General features: G+C 45.9%; 10 protein-coding genes across 10 annotated transcripts; 4 read left to right on the forward strand and 6 right to left on the reverse strand.

The window, feature by feature from the left end:
* Positions 1–137: 137 nt before the first annotated feature.
* On the forward strand, positions 138–2,127 carry GLAREA_10250 (YccV-like protein; the record flags this gene model as incomplete). Its single annotated transcript, XM_008080300.1, has 4 exons — positions 138–568; positions 619–772; positions 832–1,907; positions 1,962–2,127. The coding sequence occupies 4 exons, from the start codon at positions 138–140 to the stop codon at positions 2,125–2,127; spliced, it is 1,827 nt and encodes a 608-aa protein (XP_008078491.1).
* A 406-nt stretch (positions 2,128–2,533) lies between these two features.
* On the reverse strand, positions 2,534–4,641 carry GLAREA_10251 (Cysteine proteinase; the record flags this gene model as incomplete). The annotated part of the gene is made up of 6 exons (XM_008080301.1): positions 2,534–3,426; positions 3,473–3,744; positions 3,804–3,985; positions 4,036–4,144; positions 4,196–4,290; positions 4,348–4,641. The coding sequence occupies 6 exons, from the start codon at positions 4,639–4,641 to the stop codon at positions 2,534–2,536; spliced, it is 1,845 nt and encodes a 614-aa protein (XP_008078492.1).
* A 767-nt stretch (positions 4,642–5,408) lies between these two features.
* GLAREA_10252 (Metallo-dependent phosphatase) lies at positions 5,409–7,136 on the forward strand (the record flags this gene model as incomplete). Its single annotated transcript, XM_008080302.1, has 6 exons — positions 5,409–5,558; positions 5,610–5,684; positions 5,782–6,217; positions 6,271–6,510; positions 6,564–6,929; positions 6,976–7,136. The coding sequence occupies 6 exons, from the start codon at positions 5,409–5,411 to the stop codon at positions 7,134–7,136; spliced, it is 1,428 nt and encodes a 475-aa protein (XP_008078493.1).
* Positions 7,137–7,502: 366 nt separating this feature from the next.
* On the reverse strand, positions 7,503–7,994 carry GLAREA_10253 (uncharacterized protein; the record flags this gene model as incomplete). The annotated part of the gene is made up of 1 exon (XM_008080303.1): positions 7,503–7,994. One exon carries the CDS (start codon positions 7,992–7,994, stop codon positions 7,503–7,505), a length of 492 nt encoding a protein of 163 aa, XP_008078494.1.
* A 1,326-nt stretch (positions 7,995–9,320) lies between these two features.
* GLAREA_10254 (NAD(P)-binding Rossmann-fold containing protein) lies at positions 9,321–10,281 on the forward strand (the record flags this gene model as incomplete). The annotated part of the gene is made up of 5 exons (XM_008080304.1): positions 9,321–9,360; positions 9,412–9,836; positions 9,888–9,991; positions 10,061–10,160; positions 10,210–10,281. 5 exons carry the CDS (start codon positions 9,321–9,323, stop codon positions 10,279–10,281), a joined length of 741 nt encoding a protein of 246 aa, XP_008078495.1.
* Positions 10,282–10,574: 293 nt separating this feature from the next.
* Positions 10,575–11,471, reverse strand: GLAREA_10255 (Ribulose-phosphate binding barrel; the record flags this gene model as incomplete). Its single annotated transcript, XM_008080305.1, has 1 exon — positions 10,575–11,471. One exon carries the CDS (start codon positions 11,469–11,471, stop codon positions 10,575–10,577), a length of 897 nt encoding a protein of 298 aa, XP_008078496.1.
* Positions 11,472–11,728: 257 nt separating this feature from the next.
* On the reverse strand, positions 11,729–13,691 carry GLAREA_10256 (MFS general substrate transporter; the record flags this gene model as incomplete). The annotated part of the gene is made up of 2 exons (XM_008080306.1): positions 11,729–13,141; positions 13,341–13,691. The coding sequence occupies 2 exons, from the start codon at positions 13,689–13,691 to the stop codon at positions 11,729–11,731; spliced, it is 1,764 nt and encodes a 587-aa protein (XP_008078497.1).
* Positions 13,692–15,447: 1,756 nt separating this feature from the next.
* Positions 15,448–16,381, reverse strand: GLAREA_10257 (Ribosomal protein L1; the record flags this gene model as incomplete). The annotated part of the gene is made up of 4 exons (XM_008080307.1): positions 15,448–15,710; positions 15,763–15,956; positions 16,022–16,199; positions 16,363–16,381. 4 exons carry the CDS (start codon positions 16,379–16,381, stop codon positions 15,448–15,450), a joined length of 654 nt encoding a protein of 217 aa, XP_008078498.1.
* A 287-nt stretch (positions 16,382–16,668) lies between these two features.
* On the reverse strand, positions 16,669–17,862 carry GLAREA_10258 (uncharacterized protein; the record flags this gene model as incomplete). Its single annotated transcript, XM_008080308.1, has 4 exons — positions 16,669–16,810; positions 17,366–17,576; positions 17,636–17,760; positions 17,813–17,862. The coding sequence occupies 4 exons, from the start codon at positions 17,860–17,862 to the stop codon at positions 16,669–16,671; spliced, it is 528 nt and encodes a 175-aa protein (XP_008078499.1).
* Positions 17,863–19,972: 2,110 nt separating this feature from the next.
* GLAREA_10259 (Acyl-CoA dehydrogenase NM) lies at positions 19,973–21,477 on the forward strand (the record flags this gene model as incomplete). Its single annotated transcript, XM_008080309.1, has 4 exons — positions 19,973–20,135; positions 20,188–20,599; positions 20,655–21,262; positions 21,323–21,477. 4 exons carry the CDS (start codon positions 19,973–19,975, stop codon positions 21,475–21,477), a joined length of 1,338 nt encoding a protein of 445 aa, XP_008078500.1.
* Between the last annotated feature and the right edge of the window lie 222 nt (positions 21,478–21,699).

The following is a 21,699-nucleotide window of genomic DNA, read 5'->3' on the forward strand; positions in this document are numbered from 1 at the left end:
GACCTCAACCATCCCGCCATCGCAGTCGGAAATGCTAATATTTTGTTAACCTGACATGTTAGCAGTACCGCGACAACTTCTTAATTCATGACCGCCTTCCCATGATCGCTCTTGTCGACGACGAATTCATCACAAATATGGCGCGCCACCACGATAGCCCATCTCTCGATGATCTTCCCGATGAAGTCCTCCAACATATCCTCGATTTCGTTCCAGCAGAAGATGCGCTACGGAAGACTTCATTGATTTCCAAGCGCCTGCATATACTAAGTAGCCAGCAGCTGCTTTGGAGGAACCATTGCGAATACGACTTCACATATTGGGATGCTCGACATGGAATGCCTGATAAGCTGGACGCAGATATCGGAGAGGTAGACTGGAAAGCTCTCTACAAATACAGGAGAAAAATTGAGCAGGATGTCGGCGATGTCCTGGATAGCATACTCAAGTCGCAGACGGGAAGGATAGAAAAGTACAAAAACATCTCGGTCCACGGTTACGATGCGAAGGACGCTTTACTTCGGCATTGCTCTGCGGATGAGGACCAGGAAGATGCTTTGGCTAGAAGGTATTGCACTTGATCTCATTTTCGGAGAAGTGAGTTTGACGCAACCATAGATACTATGCCACTTCGGTTTTGGATCACATACACCGCGCAGAAGCGTTGTCGACGTGGGATAGGCTTAAACGAGGAGAAAACATCTTTCTTGAGGAGGCATTAGGCGCCTTCGATTTATTTGTGTTACACGATCAAAAGGGCGATTTAAATGAGGTACATCCATTAATTCCGATATATTTTGCTATTTGTCCAGTTCTAATTCGCAAATGCAGGTATCCCAGGCCCTCCACGACATAGCATCAAAACTTCTCGACGAATACCCCGCGATGAAAGATGGGAGTCTCACCACCCGGCAGAAGGCACTCACAGTAGTCCAATTTCTAAGGGCACATAATCTTGTTGGATGTGAAGATCCGGCGTCATACCGAGACTTACGAAACAACTACATCGGAATCGCATTACAGCATCCAGACCACGCTTCGTTACCATTGATATCTGTAGCTATTTATGTCGCCATAGCGCAGCGATTTGAAATTGACGCACGCGTTTGCGGAGTTCCTTCGCACGTACATGCCGTGGTGATAGGCTCGAAGGAAGAAACTCTTGATGGTCGACCTGTGATGAAGAAAGAGGACGCCGAGGAAGCAATGTTTCTAGACCCATTTCGATCCGACCAAGAAGTCCCAGTTGAAGTTCTTCACAGATTTCTAGCATCATGGAGCATACCCGCCAGAGACTTCGACGTGCACCTCAGACGTACCAATACCCCGGGTCTAGTTGTGAGAACTTCACGGAACATACTTGCCTCCATCCAAGAATTCCGAGCTCAACCCGTAATAGCAAACTATACGGACCAGTTCACCATGCCGCTCCACTCGAATACTAACCCCTTTGCTGAAATAGAAAATGCATACTACTCAGCTCTGTGGTGCAACTTCATATTTGGACGTCCAGACCCGCACCCAAACGAGCACGATCAACGACAGATCGTCCCTCTCATTCTCGAAAAGTATGAGCGGCTCTATCCTATGGACTGCCACCTTCTCGAAAAGTACATCTGTCCATTGTACCCCGACGTCAATGATGTTGGCCACTTGGACTTACAAGAAACTCTACGCGTTGTGCGCGCTGCAGACTCCACTCCTAAACAGAGAAGACCTAGAGATAGCCAAGCTTCGCGCGAAAGTGTCAGGTATAAGGTTGGACAGGTATTTCGCCATCGCAGATATGCTTATATGGCTGTAATTATTGGATGGGATGTCGAATGCGGTATGAATCCTCATTGGATCGCCAGCAACGGTGTAGACAACTTGTCACGAGGTCGAAATCAAAGTTTTTATCATGTGCTGTAAGTTTCTCCTTCTGGGTGTCTTTGGCAATCACCTACTAACATCACTGGCAGTGTGGAAGATACCAGTATACGATACGTCGCGGAGGAGAATATTGAGATTTTAGAAACGGATGAGGTGGATAGTCTGAAGAGTCTCGCGGGTCGGTATTTCAAGCGTTGGGACAAAGAGAAGAAAGTTTTTGTGTCGAATATCTGTGATGAATACCCGGACCACTAAATGAGGTGAGGTGTAAATAGTAGCATTTTGTTTACAGGACAATTGATTCGAATACTGTGTTCAAGTTAGAAGAGAAGGCACATATGGGAAATCTTCACAAAGAAAAATGTCCAAAATGAGCAAGACTACGTCTAGAATCTTATATTTCGGGTATCTCTCGCCTTATTTTCCATCAGAAAGGTCTAATAGCCTTTGAAATATGTGAAACTACTTTCTACTCAATTGCTCACTAAGATGAAGTCATCCTTCTACTCCCATCCTCATGTACAGTCATTGTACCAGTGCGGCCTATCCCTCTCGCCTGGTGGTAATAATGGCGCTTACGTACGATATGAGTCTGTATTGCCAATACGACCTTTCTTTTTACATCACCCATTCCTCCGTGTGAAGCCTTGAACTGAGCAATTCAAGGAGTCTCGTCGTCCTGCTTGTTCTCAGCCGCCACATGGTCTTCGACACGTTCTTCCCTAGTGGCGGGCTGATCTTGCACAAGATGATCTGGACTGAGAATGGAGCTGGTGTTTTCTACTGGAGAAACATCCGGAGAGCCTTCTGCTGCTTTAGAAGTCGGGATTGCAGTCTCCAGATCCATCTCATCGTTCCCACTTTTCGTAGTACTGTTAGTTTGACCTTCTTGCGTGGAAGTCGCCGGCCTCGCTTCTGCGGCAAGTTCATTTTCAGGGCGTTCGCCATTACTGGCAGTCTCGGCAGGCTCTCCTTCATGTTGTAGGTCTTGTGGTGTATCAGCAGCTGTGTGACTAGTGGTACTTCCGCCAGTCATGTGGACGTCTGAATCTACCATAGAGGTCGACGCTTCAGCCTGCGCTTCTGGAGCAGCAGTATCTTCCAACATCTTCAAGGCAGCCTGGTGGTTCTCATAGTTTATAGCCGCGAGTTCGTTTATATACGAGTTTCGCAATTGACCAAGCTCGTAGAAGAATTCCTGATGCAATGCCATGAGATCCTCCACGCTCCCCTCTGCTTGCTCAATGATCTCTATCGATACTGATGACAGGCGGACCGAATCTAAAACCTCCTGCGTCAATCCATACATCTCATCCACTTGTCCTAGAGTTGGGTCAAAGGCAGCAAGCTCCTTCCAATCCACCTTCACATAGTCTAGCATACCCTCGACCCTTCTGAGTGATTTTATGACTTCGACCAATCTTCGCGGTATGCTTAGCAGAGGACTTTCGCACAATGCCAACAGGTTGAATTGTAACCCATCTTCAATATATTGTGTCATTCGATCCTCCATGTGTTGCCGAGCAACAGCTATCCAATCGTCGCCCGCAGGACCTAAATATATGAGTATTTTCAAGAAACTTTTCGTACATAAACTTACCGAGGCTGAGTGGTTGGTGTTGAAGACCATCGAAACGCCATACCACCCCATTGATGGGCACGTAGGCTATGAAATGATATGCAGCTTCCTCCTGAACACGCTTCTTTTTCTTTCTTGGCACGTTCTTTCTTGATGCTTTCTTACCTTGGCTGATCGTGGGTGGTTTTTGCTTCTTGGATTTGTCCTTGTTTATAAGCTTGTCCTTATTCATAACCTTTAGCCATTTTTCAAAGTCAAATTCCGCGGGATCCACGTTGTGGATGTCAATTTTCCTGCCAATATCAGCACAGCTTTGGTACGGACTGAACAAGGAAGAGATTAGTTTAGCTACCGGGCGAATGAGTTGTGAGTGTTTCTTATGAAAACATTCTCCCCGAGCTGTTTCCCTCGATAAGCTGGTTCTAGGCCCTCTGTTTCTCTCTTGAAATCACGGAGCGTTTGGCCAAGCTCAATTTCCGGCACATTCATGACGATGTTCAGCATGGCAACGGTTGCACATGAGTTTTGAATGGTCTAATAAGACAGTAAGTATAGTAGACTTTTGGGCGGGTGACGATACTTACTTGGTTTGCAAACCAAACATCTGTCGGAATTTCCCTTGGTAACCCATAATCATCATGATCATCCGACCCTCTGTAGGTAAAGAGGAAAATAAGACCATAAACTGGTTTCCTTGAAAAGGTTAGTGAGAATGCCCAAGGATTTCGGGTAGGATGGCCTTACGGAAGATCCGCTAGCATTTCACTATCCAGTGAGAGTACTTCTTGAATTTTGACACCCTCTACGCCGTATCCTCGTAAAATGTAACTGAACGTCGCCTACAGTGAATCGCGTCAGTAAACCTGCAACATGTTACATTTGACAGGGAACCCTACAGGATCAGACTCAAGCTCAACCCAGCCTTCCCAGCCCATGCGCTCTTCATTTGTTAGTAGTTTGAGCCCCTCCTCGGTGGAAAGTTCAACTTCAACGGGCGCGGTTATCCTCGTTTTCCGTGCTCTCTGAGGTCTTTTCTTGGGCGGCTCCTCTTCAGACGGCGACCTACGCTTTTGAGGTGAGTCTGCTGATTGCAAACTCTCACTAAGCGCTTTTGATACTTGTCGGTTGCGAGTCGACCTTCTTCTACTACGAAGATCCTTCGCAGGAGATTCCACCCAATCGTCATCCATTTGCGTGTAGTCTAGTGTGGTGGACGCCTGTAAATTTTGTAAATTGCGAGGGATGATAGAGATCCCAGAGGTGTAAGCCCTCAGCCAGTAAGACGGTAGTGTAATCAATTCAAAGAGCACACTAAGTCAAGCGGGTGAATAAAATAATGAGACATGCAAACTCCCGAAGAGTATTAAGACATGTCTGTCTTGTAGACAAACAAGAGAGTTTGTCAAACCGAATGAGTGCATGTGGATGGGTAAAACTGTTGGAAGATCAGAAACAAAGGGAACAAGCTCAATCGCCAGCGGATAATGATAATTGAAAATAAAGGTTGATTCTCTAGTGAAGCTAGGAAGCTGCTTGGGTGCGTATGCGGAGTGAAATGTGGGTGAGCCGCATTATGTGTATAGTAGTGGTCTTACGTGCTGCATAACAAAAAAGCAGGACGAGACTCGAGGTGGGATCGGGGATGTGGGGGAAGCTTGCCGATGGCCCGTGCACCTGCAAGGCCCGTCCCCCGTCGGCTCTTGACCGGACCGCAATCCACGATATCCGCATTTCGAGCTGTGTGCATGGAGCTTTTGCCTCCCACCCATTCTACTCGATTCCGCTAACCACCCTCGACGTGTGTAGGAACGTTCCTTACTGCAGTTATTCTTGGTAGAACAAATCACTCCTAAAACCCCCTCTTCTGTTCGGAATTATTGTTGTAAAACTATTCATCTGCGCTTCTCTTTCAGCTTCACTAGTTCACTCTCTGATCCAAGCCTCGCAACCTTTCAATATGTCTACAGCGGCCGCTCAGGCAGTCGCTCTGAAGGATGAAGGAAACAAAGCTTTTGCTGCACACGACTGGCCTAAGGCGGTGGAATACTATTCTAAGGCTATCGACCTGGACAACAAAGTACCAGCCTACTATTCGAATCGAGCACAGGTATTGGTCCTTGCAATCCATTGTAATGCTCGTGTGACTGACCTCAAGTAGGCGCACATCAGGTCAGAAGCTTATGGGTACGCGATAGCAGACGCAACCAAGGCGATTGAACTGGATCCTAATTTCGTTAAGGCATGTTTCCCTGAGAATCTAGCATTATTCTCCAATTTCCACACCTTGATAGCGATATTTCAGCAGCAACATTGCTGACCATTTCTGGCAGGCATACTACAGAAGAGGTGTAGCCTATGCTGCCATTCTTAGACCCACGGACGCACAGAAGGACCTCCAAGTTGTCGTCAGGAAGGCACCAAACGACAAAGACGCGAAATTGAAGCTCGCAGAATGTGCGAGAATTGTCAAGCGAAATGCCTTTGAAAAAGCCATCGAAATCGGAGATGAGCCGTCTGCAGCAGAAGGGTTAGACATTGACTCTATGTCAATTGACTCGGCATATGATGGGGTAAAGTTGGAGAAGGAGATGACGCAAGAATTCATCGACGATATGATTGACCGTTTCAAGAACGGCAAGAAGATACACAAGAAATACGTTTACCAGATCATTATTGCAGTGAAGAAGATTGTCTACCAGGAAGCTACAATGGTAGAAATGAAGATACCAGATGACGCAACTATGACCGTCTGTGGAGACACACATGGTACGAAACAGCTCCCCATGCCCGTTAGAAATGGAGCTGATTAAATGTTTTAGGCCAATACTTCGATTTACTCGAGCTTTTCAGGCTGAACGGATTTCCCACAGAGAAGCACTATTACCTCTTTAACGGTGATTTCGTCGATAGAGGATCGTGGTCTACAGAAATCGCTCTTCTTCTTTATGCTTACAAGTGGCTTCGTCCTGGTTCATTCTTCATTAACCGCGGAAATCATGAGACAGACGACATGAACCGTGCATATGGATTCGAAGGAGAATGCAAGGCCAAGTACAACGGTAAATAAAAGCCATTAAGCTACCTTACAGACATGATGCTAACAGAAACCTAGATCGGGTCTTCAAACTCTTCTCGGAGAGTTTCTCTGCTTTGCCATTAGCAACACTCATTGGTGAGAAATACCTGGTACTCCATGGTGGTCTCTTCTCGGATGACAAGGTCACGTTGGATGATATTCGCAAACTGAACAGACATAATCAACGCCAGCCTGGTCAATCTGGTCTGATGATGGAAATGCTCTGGACCGACCCGCAAACCGAACCTGGAAGAGGACCAAGCAAGAGAGGTGTTGGTATGCAATTTGGTCCGGATGTGACGAAGAGATTCTGTGACAATAACGGCTTGGATGCAATTATTCGTAGTCACGAAGTGAGGATGGAAGGTTATGAGGAGGAACATAATGGAAAGTGTATTACGGGTATGTTTAATGATAGCTTTCTCAATGCCCCCGCTAACTTGTCTAGTTTTCTCCGCTCCTAGATATTGTGATAGCACCGAGAACAAGGGTGCTTACATCAATATCGGTCCAAGTTACAAGCTTGAGTTCCACAAGTTTGATGCCGTACCACATCCTAACATTAAGCCAATGGCTTATGCACAAAACAGCCTTATGTCTATGACATAGGCTTGACGGAATTTCGTTTCTTTTTGGCATATTGGGGAAGGATATCTGCATCACCCAAAAATAGGGCAATTCACATAGCGGGAGTTCCGGGACGTACAAAAGCAAGACAGTGGTGACATGTCTTGCTACGATAGTGGTGGAATGATAAAATAGCATACTTGAGCGATGTACTCTATACCAGAAGATAAGCGCGCTAGAAAGAATCTGTAGATTGGACGAAGAATCAAACTTTCATCTCCATGATGGTTGTTGCCGTGCGTATCGTAGAACTGGGAAGCCTTGAGCTGTACTTCATAATGCGATCTTCGAGGCCAGAAACCTTTGCTGTAACCAATGGCTGTTCATTAAACCGTCCATTACTGAACATCACCCATCCCAAACAGCACCCTCCCCATCCCTCACCACCAAACTCCCCAACCAATTCGACGCACCAATAACAGTCCAACCCACCCTCTCTTCCCCCTCACCATGCCCATTCCATCCTCCTACCGCCGCCAACACCGGCGCCCGATCTTCTCGTGGCACCCGAATCCACACTTGCTGCCCCTCCACCTTCAAGAAATCAATCGAGATCGCTTGGCCATGCAATCCCAGGAATTGTGTCAACGCGGACGTGAGATATGATTTCGCGGTTAGTTCGTCTAGGACTGGTTGTTGTGCTTTCAATTGGGAGGAGCTGGTTAAGGAAAGCTGGATGTAGCTCCATGGTGGGGATTTGATGGTTTTGATGGTGATCTCGTGACCGCGGTTTGGTTGGATTTTGCGTTTTGTGGGGGGATTTGTTGGTGTTGGGGGTTCGTTTTGAGATTCATTGTCCTTGTTGGGGGGGATCTGGGAAGTAGAGTCTGTGGCTGCCATTTTGGTGATGGCCGTGGTGTGGTTTGTTACATTTGGTTGTTGATGATGAGGTTGTGAGCTTGGGATTTTTCTCGCTTCGTGAGGTCAACAGTTGCGACGGACGTCTACTGTAGCTTTTATTCATCGACAACCACATCATAGGAATATTCAAATGATTCGGAGAAATTGTTCATTCGTGCATTTCAATAATCATTTAATTATTAGATTAATGGTAAAACCCCTAAACAATATGGATTATACGTACCGTAGCGAGGTAAACAACTCCACGTATCCATATCTGATTCAGTCTAGGATGAGCGAGAAACAGCTGCTATTTATTCCCTATCATCTAAATAAATATGCTTGCTGCATTCATTTTCTCTTTCCAGTGAGGTTGGGTCTCTCGTTTAGCATTATTAAGCTGGCTGCTGCTTAGAAATGGGATGATGATCTTGGAACAAGATATGCCTTTCCCAAGTCAGAAATTAATAGAACATCAACTTATTCATATTGGTACCGAAAATATCGGTAAGCCATATATTTATATGTTTACCTCCAGAATTCCTTTAGAATTATATTAGCCCGGATTGAGAATTGCCGGGTTGCTTTTGGAGGTGGTCTCGCTTGTGTTGTCAATCATATCATGACAGCCTTTTCGGCTGATTCTATCATCACGGTCTTCGATTCGCACTTGGCTGCAGCCTATCAGAAACATTTATAAAGGAGTGAAGGCTTGTGGGTTAGATCACTCTTGATCGTCCCACTTTCCGGCTTGACCTTGACCCCAGAACAGGCCAAAATGGCCGCCAAAAAGTGCAGCAAAACTGGACCCCCAAAGTATCTATCATAAAGATATCTGGCTTTGAAGGGGTGACTGCCAGTGCTGCTCCTTGTTAGGTGATAACTCAGGATACTCCACGTTCTATGAGATATTTTGTCATTTTAAGTTTCCGGTTAAATTTCCGAATAGAAGCATCCTTTTAAGTCAGGGTAATATCATTGATTCAGAATATAATTCTAAGGACTTATTGAACTCATGAATGCTGCACCCAAAAAAGATCAATGTTTCCTGACAGAAACTTGATGCGTCTGTCCAAAGTACAGGCATACCTCGAATTTTAATAGTATTCTATAAATCCGCCCCACATCCTCAAATATATTATTACTGTATATACACCAAAGATAGGTCAGTGGACTACACCAATCTTGAAGATGCGTGTTTCGGCTCCCACCTTGGCCAAAATGGCCGTCGAACTGCCTATAAAAAGTGACGATTTCCCAGCTATGTAGTCACAGATCATTCCTTTCATTCCAATCTTCAGGAAAGCAAAGAAATTCAAGTACAACATGGCGAACACTACATATCTCATCACTGGCGGGAACAGAGGTATCACACAAGCTATACATATGAAGTCGATCATCACTAATACACTGCTAGGTATTGGACGCGGCCTAGCAGCAGCTCTCCTTACTAGACCATCCACAACAGTGATCGTCTCCGTTCGCAATCCACAAGACTCTTCATCCCTCTCACTTCGAGACCTCCCAGCCGGACCATCAAGTTCTCTCATCATCATACCCATCGACTTCAACGTCAATGAGTCTGTCGCCGCTGGCATCGCTGAACTTAAATCTAAGCACAACATCACGAGTCTCGATGTAGTCATCGCCAATGCTGCAATCGGCACAACTTTTCCCAAAGTCATTGATGCCAAAGTCGAGGATATGATTCCACACTACCAAGTCAATGTCGTCGGTGTTGTTGCTTTGTTCCAAGCTGTTTTCCCCTACCTTGAGAAGGCTAAGGAACCGAAGTTCGTGACGATTGGGAGTAGTGCTGGGTTCATAGCTGATATGATTCCTGTAAACTCTTCGTAAATCCATTGTGACTCTTCCATGCTAACGACGTTTCAGTTCCCGAATGCCGTTTATGGCACGACGAAAGCTGCGGTGCATTTCATCACCAAACATATCCACCAAGAACATGACAACATCATTGCTTTCCCCATCGATCCAGGGTAAGAACAATCTCCAACTTTAATCTCCAACTTCAGTCTAGTAACATTTTGCTAACCTCTCTTCTACAGATGGGTTCAAACAGATATGGGCAACGGGGGTGCAGTCATATACGGTCTTGAAAAAGCCGACATTGATGTCAATACAAGCGTGACTGGACTCACAAAAGTAGTAAGTTGCTCGCTCGTTCAATGCCGTCAAATATGTGCTGATTGTTTAGATCGATGCGGCCACCAGGGAGACACATTCTGGACGGATGTGGATTTATACTGGCGAGGAGCACTCATGGTAAGACAAGTGAAGGATTGTTTCCATGCAGATTCAGATGCCAGTAACACTTGGCCAAGCTGTAAAGTCGATGTACGTAGTTTTTGAAAATTGATAGCGGTGTTCGAAGATTTCGACATCGTTATCGTTCTGCAAACCTGGTGCAAGTGTCGTCTTCTTCATGACTTCAGATGTGTCAGTTTCCTCATTCGGTCGATGAACTTTCAATGTGGATCTATTGAGAATGCCTCATCTCTGCACACATGAGAATTGCTCAATGAGATCTTCCAACCGAAAGCAGCTTTGTATGAAATTGTCTCATTCCATAGATGGTAGCCATACAACTGGAGGCTCATTTGGCGCATCTCCTTCCTCATAAGCCTTCCAGGCAACCTTTCGATATTGTTCCGCTTTCGCAGCCGGATCAACAGCATTACAAATGCCCGTCCCAACGATGATAATGTCCGAACCTCTCAAGATAAGCTCCCTCGGATGAACATACTGCTGGCCCAGAGTATCTTTTTCACCCGACGGAAACTCAGACCCATCAAGCGACTCTTCTCTTGATAAGGCACATCCAGGAGTCATAACAATAAACGGCTCTTCAGGCTCAGACACCGGCTGCAGCGCAATGAAACCCATCACAAAATCCTGATGTTTCCTTGCAATAGAGACACAATTCCTGGTGTACTCCTCATCCAAAAAATTCCCCTTACTACTCATCTGAGCCAACAACAGCAGGCCCCTCTCCCTCGGCGGCTCTTCAATGCCCTCAAACCTCTCATCCACCCCTTCAAACCCATCCTCCCCCTCATTACACCCCGCCCACTCAAAAGCCCTCTCCTTTAACGCCCTCACCACATCCTCACCGGGCAAGATATGCGCATTAACCACGTGCGCCCACTCCCGAATCCTATAATCACCCCCTGAATACTGGAGTTGGACCGTGAAGCCGATATCCGCAAACTTCCTGTCTTCAAAGATGAGGAAGCGGTAGCGGCGGGCGATGGCGGCGAGTTTGGCACCGGTGCCCGTGTGAGGGTCGGCGTCCCAGTTGCTGAGGATGTCGGCGTGCGTTTTGAAGACGACGATGCTGGGGCCGACGGCTTCGGCGAGGGTGAGCATTGCTGAGGTTGTGGTTACGTCTGCGCTTACGCAGAGGTTGGAGCGTTTGAGGTGCATGAGGTCGTAGAGGTATGAGGTTAGAGGGTGCATTATTGCGAGTTTAGATAGCTGGTAAGAACGACAATAACTTAATTAGAAAGAGTGAAATTTGTTGTCAAAACAAAATGATTGTTCCCCCTATGTGAGTTTCATCTCATGGTCTACACCCCACTATATCTTGGCACCTGTAGCAGATGATGGACTACACCACTAGATACAAAGACAAAGTTTGTTGTACATTAATCATTATTAGTTCTATCATTAAGTATATAAGTTCTAGTCTATTTATAACTCTAGCAACATTAATCTCAAGCGGGATCCGCTTTCGGTTCCTCAGCAGCAGCCACCGCAGCCGCTTCCATTTCCGCTCTTTCTTCAAAAGTAAGATCAGATTTGGCCTTTGGAATTTTGACAAACAATACTAAAATGACAAGTGCAACTGCAGCACAGGCGACTTCGAACCAGAAAGTCGCTTGGTAGCTTTTCTGTAGGGTAAGACTTCTACGGGTGTATACTTGAACAATATCGGCGAAGCCTAAGTAGACAGCTATCCCTAGATGCAATAATAACATTATAACACCTCCAGCTAGGCCTTGTTGTCTTTGCGGAAGGGAAGTAGTTGTAAAGATGTTCGCCACATTGAACGTGATATCGATACCAACTGTTGCGCAGATCATGGAAGGGAAAATGTATGCCCAATAATTGGCTCCCAGCGGCGCAATGGCGAACAAAAGGGGGGCGATAATCCATGAAGTACCAGCAAGGATAACGAGCATTGTCCCAGGAATTCGATGGAGAACGAAGCCTCCGACCGTAGAGATAATGCAACCTCCGAGGGCCATTGGCGTGTACCAAGCAACGACTTGAAGCGGCGACGCGCCCATGATGTCCTGAACATAGAACGTGGCGTAGAGGAGAAAGATTCCAAGCGACCCGTAAGTGAAAAGGAGGGCGACCATGAAAGCTGGCATGTACGGTACTTTGAAGATGGAGGATGGAAGAAGAGGATGCTCGGCAACCCAACCCTCAACGTATATCGTAGCCATGATAAATAGACAACCCACAACAAAGAGGGCGTAGATATAAGGCGTTCTCCATCCTTGCGGCGCGTGTGCCGAATCGATTATGGCGAAGGTGAATAGAATTAGACCGCAAACACTGAGAATCGCGCCTAACCAATCCATTGGGGGCCGATCTTCTGCTCGTCGCTTCGCCTTATAATCTGATGGAATACACAAAACGGATGTGACAAAAGTGAGAGCTGTCAACAGAGTACCAATCCAAAAGTACCATCCCCACGTGGTAAATTCCGCGGTCAATCCAGCGAAGAAGATTCCAGTAAAAAAACCGAGTGCTGCACATGCTCCATAAATGCTGAAAACCAGATTCTTGCGTGGACCGGGACGATAGGTGCTACCGAGGATCATTATGCTCGCCGGTAAATATGCTGCCGGTCCAAGCCCTTGGAAAGCACGACAGAAATTGAGCATGTACTCATTGACTGAGAATCCCGCAATCAAACTCCAGAGGGTGAGCCAAGCGAGGCCGATTGCGTATACCACATATCCACCGACCATATCAGCAGCTCTTCCGAAAATGAGGAGAAAAGAGGCCACGGTCAAAGAGAAAGCACTCGCAGGCCACGTAACGGAAGCCTGAGCAATGTTGAGGTCCGAAGTTAAGGTCGGAAGGATGACTGTAAATCCGGACACGAAATACTCCTAAAAAGAGTTAGTATGGCCACAGCATGATTGTTGAAGCTGTGCTAAAAGCTTTCGACTGCTACTACTCGGTATCAAGTGTATTTAATAGCACATAGAGTCGAGTATCGTTTTCTCCCTCCTCGTCGTGCTCCAGACACAACATCCACACCACGTACGAGCAGCAACTTCAACATAGCCAAAGAACGAATGTACTTACTGTGAGCACTTGTGCCATACAGATAGAAAAGACGAATCCTATTTCTGCCCAGACTGAGTCGAACACTTCCGGGCGCTGTCTTCCAAGTCGATCGATGCGTTGTTCAAGAGATTCTTCAACGGCTGGGGCTCCTGACCGAGATGCATTGTTCTCCAATGGATGATTTCCAGGAGACATATCCAAATCCTCCCCCGCTGTAACGCCACCACCCACTGGATTCGCTGCCCTTCGTCCTCCCGGCGACTCGGTAGAGCTCAGTGATAACGAGCTGGCAACGGAAAGCGTCTCTGGAGCAATTCTGCTGGAGGTATGCGGCTGAGTGGCGACATTTTCAATCGGCTGGGCAGCCATTTTCAAGACCGTGAAGGGAAATGTCTACTGTAGTGAATACTTCGTTCCCAACAAATCGAACCAATATAAAAATATTGAGATTACCAAAAGACAAGTAGGACAAGGTAGGACAAGAAGAAACGGGTTAGGGACCAAAAGTCCAAGATATAAGTATACAAACAACCGCCATTAGAGAATGCGTCTGAAATGTATAGAAGTGGTGCAGAACGTTTGAACCCAAAGGCGTTGAAAAACTCGAAATTCGACTCATCTTGGCCGTGAGGGCGTCACTGCGCATATATATTTCAAGCGTGTTGACCGCGGACGTGGAGTCCGAGAGATGACGCCCTCGACACTAAAGGATCCATCCGCAAAGAAGTCGCCTGTTAGTAATAGAGCAAGTCGGTTACTAAATTGAAACAACCAGAACCAACGAATCGTAATTATTGACATGGAGCCAAGGCGCGTTTGTCGTCGGATGTCATTCGACACAATGAATCGTGTGGAAATAGTCTAGGAATGCGGAGTACGGGATTCAGTTGCTGAAAGAAGGGTAGTTGGTTGCCCGATGGATTCGGAGTTTGACATGGCCGAATTATTCATACAAATGTTGACTTGACGGTCTAGACCATGCTGCTATCATGTTGCAAATACCTACTTGGCGGTCAAGTTGTCGCAAGTGGGGGAATAAGCAGTGATTCGAGTGAGAGATCCCGAGGTCGTTTGAAAATTTCCCTATGACGACCGTCACGTAAACGATCTCTGAGAGGGAGGCGTTTCGGAGCCGATGTTCTTTCCACGGAGTAAACATCGGCATCACAGATATCACATGATGCGGCTCTTCCACTTACCCTTTGAGCCAATCCCAGCCCTGGTCACCCACTAGCGCGAAAGCCGAAAATTTTCGACTACAAAGTCGTCGCTTCCCTTCTGAGAACCTCTTTCCTCTTCATCATCAGTAGAGGTTATAATTAATACTTATAACATTTTACAATGGGTGCTCCTCTACGGAGGCTGCTGAGGGTTATTCGATGTCGCAAGATATCAGTTGGATCTTCCTCCGTTCCCGGCTCCCTCGAAGAAAGGTGAACGCTCTTTCCTACCAGCCGACTTCGCCGATTCTCTCGGACGTTGACTGTGGGGTGGTCGCTACATATCAATTTCATCAAGCATAGAAATTATTGGAAGGATTGGATGGGCTCGTCGAGGATTTGGGGCACCATGAGTGTGGTTTGGGAACATTTGGAGGTTTTGTGATGCGACCGTGAAAGACCGACTTTGTGCCAAAGCATGTGTGCTGCGGCGGTGATGAGATCGCGATCCCTTGTGAATATTCCGGAATTGTGACATTGCTATGAAAATATGCATCATTGGTATTCGTTTCAACGTTCTTAAGAAAGCGCACACGGAACGGATTTTAGAATGATCCACGACAACAACGTATGGACGATGTTCTTAATTGGAATTTCTGAGTGAATAATCTTTTCTTCTTAAAATTCTGGAAAGCCTTGAAGACTGGGAACTATTCAGTTCAATTCTGCTAGCTTGTACAACTGCTCCTCGAGAACAATTTGCTCAAGTATAAAATGCTTTTGCAAGGGAGAATTTATCTTAGAATATACTCAAGGCATATGCGCAACAATACCTAACAAATTACTACACCATACAATCACATTTCGCTTCAATTGGTTGCATATGTTTGATTCTCATCTAAATACGCAACATCCATCTTTATTGTAAAGACATCTCAACCAAGAGTGCTCAACATTCCTAGTATCTAGTAAAGGCGCTTTGGTGGAGACATAGATGCCTTGATGGTCAAGCTGCCCACGTTTTGCCACCCCTTCTTCAAAAGAGAAACGAGGTAGTTGATGGCCAACATGATGTTGGAGATCAATTGATCCTCGGTCATTCCGACGTTGCCAACAGCGACACCCATGCACAAAACCTTCTTCAATTGGAACTTGATGGTGGACTTGACTTCGGTGATCTTGTTGCTCAAATCTTCGTTGTGGGAAACTGGGGTTGGGAATTTACCGGCTGAAATACTGTTAGCAATCACACTGATGTCTGAGGAAGATGATTGTCCTACCCTTGGAAAGACCTGGACCCAAGAGACGAGGAATTTGCTTGATGAGAGTGTCGGAGGCGACGAAGGCATCGTACTTGCGGGCAAGCTTCTTAATCAACTTCTTGTTCTTGTTGAGCTTCTTCAAATCGTCAGAAGACATAGCGTCAACACCTCCGTGCTTAGCACGATCGATATCGTGTTGATCACCGAGAATGCTGTCGAGTAAAGTCAGACCAGATCCCTTTGCTTTATTTCCATATTCCTCGATTCGGAAACCTACCAGATGCTCATTCCTGGACGAGGGACGACTGGGAGACGGATGGTTCCGCTGAAACGCTTGTCACGCTGAGGATCATAGTTCTTAAGACCGATTTGGAGTTCGACGGTTTCAAGGAAATTTCTCTTCTTGGTCTCGAGGGAGTATTCTAGTAAAGATTGCACGTTCGTGCGAACCCCAGCTGCGCCCCTTGGTTAGCATGATCTTGGGTAGGCTCGAGGGTGGAGGGATAGAAATGAGGTTATTCGCATCGCCTTTGCCGACAAGGTCAAAGACGGCGAGGGATCATCGGTTTGTGAAGCTGATATGCCGAGGAGAAGATAAGATTGAATGTATGAACATACCGACTGTGATTTTCGACATGGTGGACAGTCTTCCAGTACAGTTGTTGTAATGGTGTTGGATTGGTTTGCGTTGGGTGGTGTGGTGTTGAGGTTCGAATTTAAAATTCAGAAAGACACCAGATTTGTGGGGCCCACTTTAGAGGGGAACAAGTCTGGATCACGTGGAGTGACACGCGCTGTGGCCTGGCACTGCCTGGCTACTTCGCGACAGACAAAATATGTGGTAGTATTTCTTGAACTAACTTAATAAAATGTCGCATATCTAGTAGATCAACTTGAGCGATATCACATATCCCGTCAGCCATTTCAAGTAATTAAGACCATTATATGCTCTATTTGAGGTGGACTTCTTGGCAGGTGACTGTCACTTCTTTCGTCCTCGGCGAGACCACCTTTGTCAACCTCGACAGACTCGACAACGTTACAGACACAACTGAGCATTTCGGAGCTGTAAAATTCATTAGTCGATTGTTTCTAGTTACTTCCTTAGCTGATGTGATGTCGACATATCAGAACGATGGAGTCAAATTGCTCAGCCCCGGGGTGGACAATATGAAAGGCATAACCCGTTGACCTTCTGACGCTTATTTCAATTTACACTGATTTTGAAAAGTCCGAGACGTCTCATTTTCTGAAAGTTATGGACGAAATACACCATATTTGGTCAACGTAGTTGGCGAAACTCTTATATTTCATCAATTGTCCTGACCAAGTATTGCGATGACTGCCAATTGTTTTTTCTATCGTGAGCTCAGGTGATTATTAGGTTTCCTTTGCTATTTTACACACTCACATGAAAATAGGTTGCAGTTAAAATTGCAGTGCGTGGTATGTCTAAAGTGGGTTGAAACTAGGATGGTTGAATATCATCGAACGATTCTTCTACTGAGCGACTATGAAGCATTTACCAACGACATTGTTCCCAAGAAACAGACCGTTTTCCAAGCAAAAACCAGACGAATACAATTTGCATCTCAAAACGCATTTGATGATGAACCTTTACAAAAGAGTTTGTATCGGACCGCCTGTGACGGTGATCGTTGTCACAGTAGTATCGCAGCCTGTTACGCAGGTTGGGCAAAAAGGTGGTGCTGTTACAACCAATGTTGGCGTCAGTGGACAGGCCTTATCGGTAGGCGGAACCTTGACTGTCGATGTTGAGATGATGATGCAGAAAGGATGTGGAGGACATGTTTCCAATGACGGACATCCTTCTGTACACCTTGTCAGAAGTTTCTGATAAAGCTTACTTGAAATTCAACGTCAGACTTACTTGTCTTGGTGTATGATCTTGTCTCTGTATAGGTATAACATGATGGACAAGCAGTTGGAAGCGGTCTCACGTCTGCCGTTGTAACTCTTGCTTCAACGGGCTCTGGTAGTGCCAGAGCGAAATGGCTAAACAGAATCAGCATTGTCAGTGTTTCAGTATTTATTTAAATTTTCATACCCCAAACAAGCCACAGCTAAGAAGCTGAAAATGTTCTGAAGGCTATACATAGTGTTGGTTATCTTTTGCTTTGCTCAAGTCAACGAAGTGCTGAGTATGTTTTTGAATTGCGAATCTTCACTTTGGCAGGACTGGGAGGAGGAGCCTCTTATATTCGGATGGGTGACAAGGGGGTTTCTATGGCATTCCTCTAACCCTCGACGTAACATCCCACCTGAAGTCATTTTCCGGTCATTTGTCCTCGTATTGCAAGCTGAAGCTTTCTTGGATGCGTCTTGTATCACATCGGATGATGATTTGGGAAAACATGCGTTCTACGATTACTCGTGTTTTACAATGCTTGTCAATTTGAATTTCACAACCTAGCATGAATTGGTTGATAAATACTCTTTAGCAGTAAAAATATTATTCTACTGTTGATCTCTCGTATTGGTTTAGTTAGTGTCTCTTGACCTACGTCAAATCACGTAGATTCTCCATTCTACTTCGTTTGGGGAAAAGTAAACAGTGTAGCAATCTCACTTGCGGGGTATCTTGGCGACAATTTCTTTGGTATTCACCCGACTATTTAGTCGTCAACAAATCAGAATCTTTCCTTCTTTATGCTTACCTGGATACTTTCTAGTCACGAAGAAGGCAGCAATAAACACCCCCAATTCGATCCCTCTGAGTTATACGATGGACGTCTTTGAGGTCCGAACTTGGCAAAGTGATCTGACAGGTTTGGCGGTTCCGTAGCACAACATCATTCTTCCTACGTCTTGCATATCTCGGGTGGCTGTCACACCGTCACACGTGGGCGTCTTACAGACAGGGACGACATCAAATGAGAATACCCGTTGACTACCTGATACCACCGAGAGCTTTCAGCTTCACAAGCCAGAATGAAACGGCATTGAAGCGTTGACAAGTTAGCCCGGTTCGGAGTAATCATTAGGCCTGAAGCTGACCATAAAAGCGACGCCCAGAATGCTACGCACGAAGGCTATTGGCATCTGGCACAATAAGTCCAAGGGTCTGCCCGAACACATTCAGACATGAGTGATTTTCTTATTCTTCACTGGCTTTTTCCCTACGCCCAATTGTTCCCTTGGGTAGGGCGCGGAACGGCGAAGATTCGGTATGGTTTGACTTGGACCAAAATTCTCGGATGGGAGAAGAACCACTTTATCAATGTATCTTTGTCAAACATCTGGCCTTGACTGGTCGTGGCCAAAAGACACATCATATTCTGGTCTTACACAGATCGGCTTCTTAGTCCTAACAGTTTGTTACTTAATGACTTTATCTGGACTCAGATTTGTACTGATACAACTAGGCCCAAACATCTTCGAGAATCTATTGAGCTTTCTAGTGTGTTCCTTTCTAGTTTAGGGAGCTAAAAATCCTTCAGAGTTCTTAGGCTAATCTTCGTTGAAGTGATCGAACAAATGAAATCCATCTCGCGGTGGACGAAATTGAAATAACTAGTAGAGTAGTAGTCAAAACATTAGATTTATTTGATACAGTTGACAAAAATATCGCATATTTCGTCTACTATCTTCAGTAAATGACAAAATTTCAAAGTTTGGTGGAGATGAGATTAATAATTACAATTACTCATTTACTACTAATCATTGAATTGACAGCATGTACAGGAGGTTCTGCCACTTGTTTCGTCCTCTGCAAGCGCGTGAAATTCATCACTTCCTCCCAATCAAAATTAAAAAGTCGAATTGAATCGGGATTTAACCGCAGGCCTGGCATCAATTGTCACAACGATTTGAAAGGAGTAGTCTTGCATGGATAAATCTCACAGCCGCTTGAAAACTCTTGCAATTTATAATGAGTCTCAAAATGACTGGACTTTATCATCCCAATTTATGTGAAGCTCTCATTGATACTTCTAACTCTTGATGAGTTTAATAAACAACTGACGTGTCGTATTTTAGCATGTGCAAGGGGGGGATTCTCGGTTCAAGAAGCCGAGGGATGAAGCTTACAGGGCTGAATCCCCCGCATTTCCAACCACATCCCCATGAACATCAGCATGGGCTTACAATGTTTCAGTATGCAAAAGTGCTTTCTGACTGACAATTATCTCGTTCCTTAGTTTCGAGTTCCTCATACGTCTATACCTTTGGTTCATTGAACATATTCGAATACGATTGGAAACTCAGAATGTCCAAAATACCAATTCCCTTTTCCGAGCCTCCATGGCTTATGGGGTTGCCCTCCGCATATTACAACGAATCTCACAGGAAATGGCAGAAGACATGTCGGAGTCTTGTAGATGAGCTAATGGCTGATGCTCAAGATTGGGAGAGAGAAGGAGATGTTCCTGGTACCTCTCCTTCCAATTCTATCCATTAAATACTCACTAACCTCAATCCTAGAGGACCTCTACTCCAAATTCGCTGCCGCAAACATGCTTCTCCCTAACCTATCCGCACCCCTCCCCATAAAATGGCTCAAAAAACTAAACATCACACATCTTCCCGGCGATCTGCCAGTAGAGCAATTCGATTACCTACATACCCTGATCTATGCGGATGAGATGGCACGTTCCGGCTCCCTAGGTCCAAGCGGAGCAATCACAACGGGAATAGCCTTTGGACTACCACCAATATTGAAGTTTGGAAGTCAGGAATTGCAAGAGAGATTCGTGCCAGATATCATCACGGGGAGGAAGAGGAGTTGTATTGCGATCACGGAGCCGGGATATGGGAGTGATGTTAGTAATATAACTACCACTGCGAAGAGAAGCGAGGATGGGAAGTTTTTCATTGTTAATGGGACGAAGAAATGGTTTGTGCTCCTATTCTACCAGATACCTTACTTTCGAAGTCTAATTGGAATATAGGATCACCAACGGTCTCTGGTCAGACTACGCATCCATGGCCGTCCGAACCGGCGGTCCAGGTCCCTCAGGCCTCTCTATGCTCGTCGTCCCCCTTCTAAACACCCCCGGTGTACGCATGCGACGTATCAAAGTAGGCGGCCAAACGTCCGCCGGAACGACCTTCATCGAGCTCGACGACGTCAAAGTCCCCATCTCAAACCTTATCGGCAAAGAAGGCATGGGCATGATCTATGTAATGCAGAACTTCAACCACGAACGTCTGAGCATCAGTATCGGTGTCAACCGTTTAAGTCGTGTAGCGCTCAGCAGCGCCTTCGAATACGTGATGAAGCGCGAGGCGTTCGGGAAGACGTTGATGGAACAGCCTGTGGTGCGACATCGTCTTGCGAAGTGTGGTGCGGAGTTGGAAGCGCATTGGGCTTGGATTGAGCAGTTTACTTATATGATGACGAAGCTGAGTGAGGAGGAGGCAAATAGGGAGTTAGGTGGCCTGACTGCTTTGGCGAAGGCGCAGGCTGGGAAGGTGTTGGAGGTTTGTGCTAGTACGGCGGTTTTGCTGTTTGGTGGGAATGGGTATACGAAGAGTGGACAGGGGGAGATTGCTGAGAGTAAGTTTGAAGCCCAGTCACGCTTTCTTGGGAGCATCAAGTGTATGCTAACAAACATAGGAATCTACCGCGAAGTTCCTGGTGCTCGTATTCCAGGAGGGAGCGAAGACGTAATGCTGGATCTTGCTATTCGACAACTGGTGAAGAATTTCCAGCGGAAAACTAAGGAATTAGAAACTATCCAGGAGCGGCCGAAAGGGTCTTCAAAGTTATAATTCTAGATCATTGGATACAAAGCAAGGAAAACTCAAATCTTTCAAGTGACTTAGAACAAGTTTTCTCAATGAACGTCCTCCCGAAGCTGTACCAGTCTTGATACACACAAACGCTCAACAGTCCCAATCCAAAATAGTAACCGCCAGCAACGTTCTCCAATACAGATCTTATCCCTGCCCGGACCCTGCGCCGATATCATAAGCCTATCGCAGGAACCCTCT

This window comes from Glarea lozoyensis, assembly GCF_000409485.1.
Source record: "Glarea lozoyensis ATCC 20868 chromosome Unknown GLAREA13, whole genome shotgun sequence".
NCBI classification, from domain to species: Eukaryota; Fungi; Ascomycota; class Leotiomycetes; order Helotiales; family Helotiaceae; genus Glarea; species Glarea lozoyensis.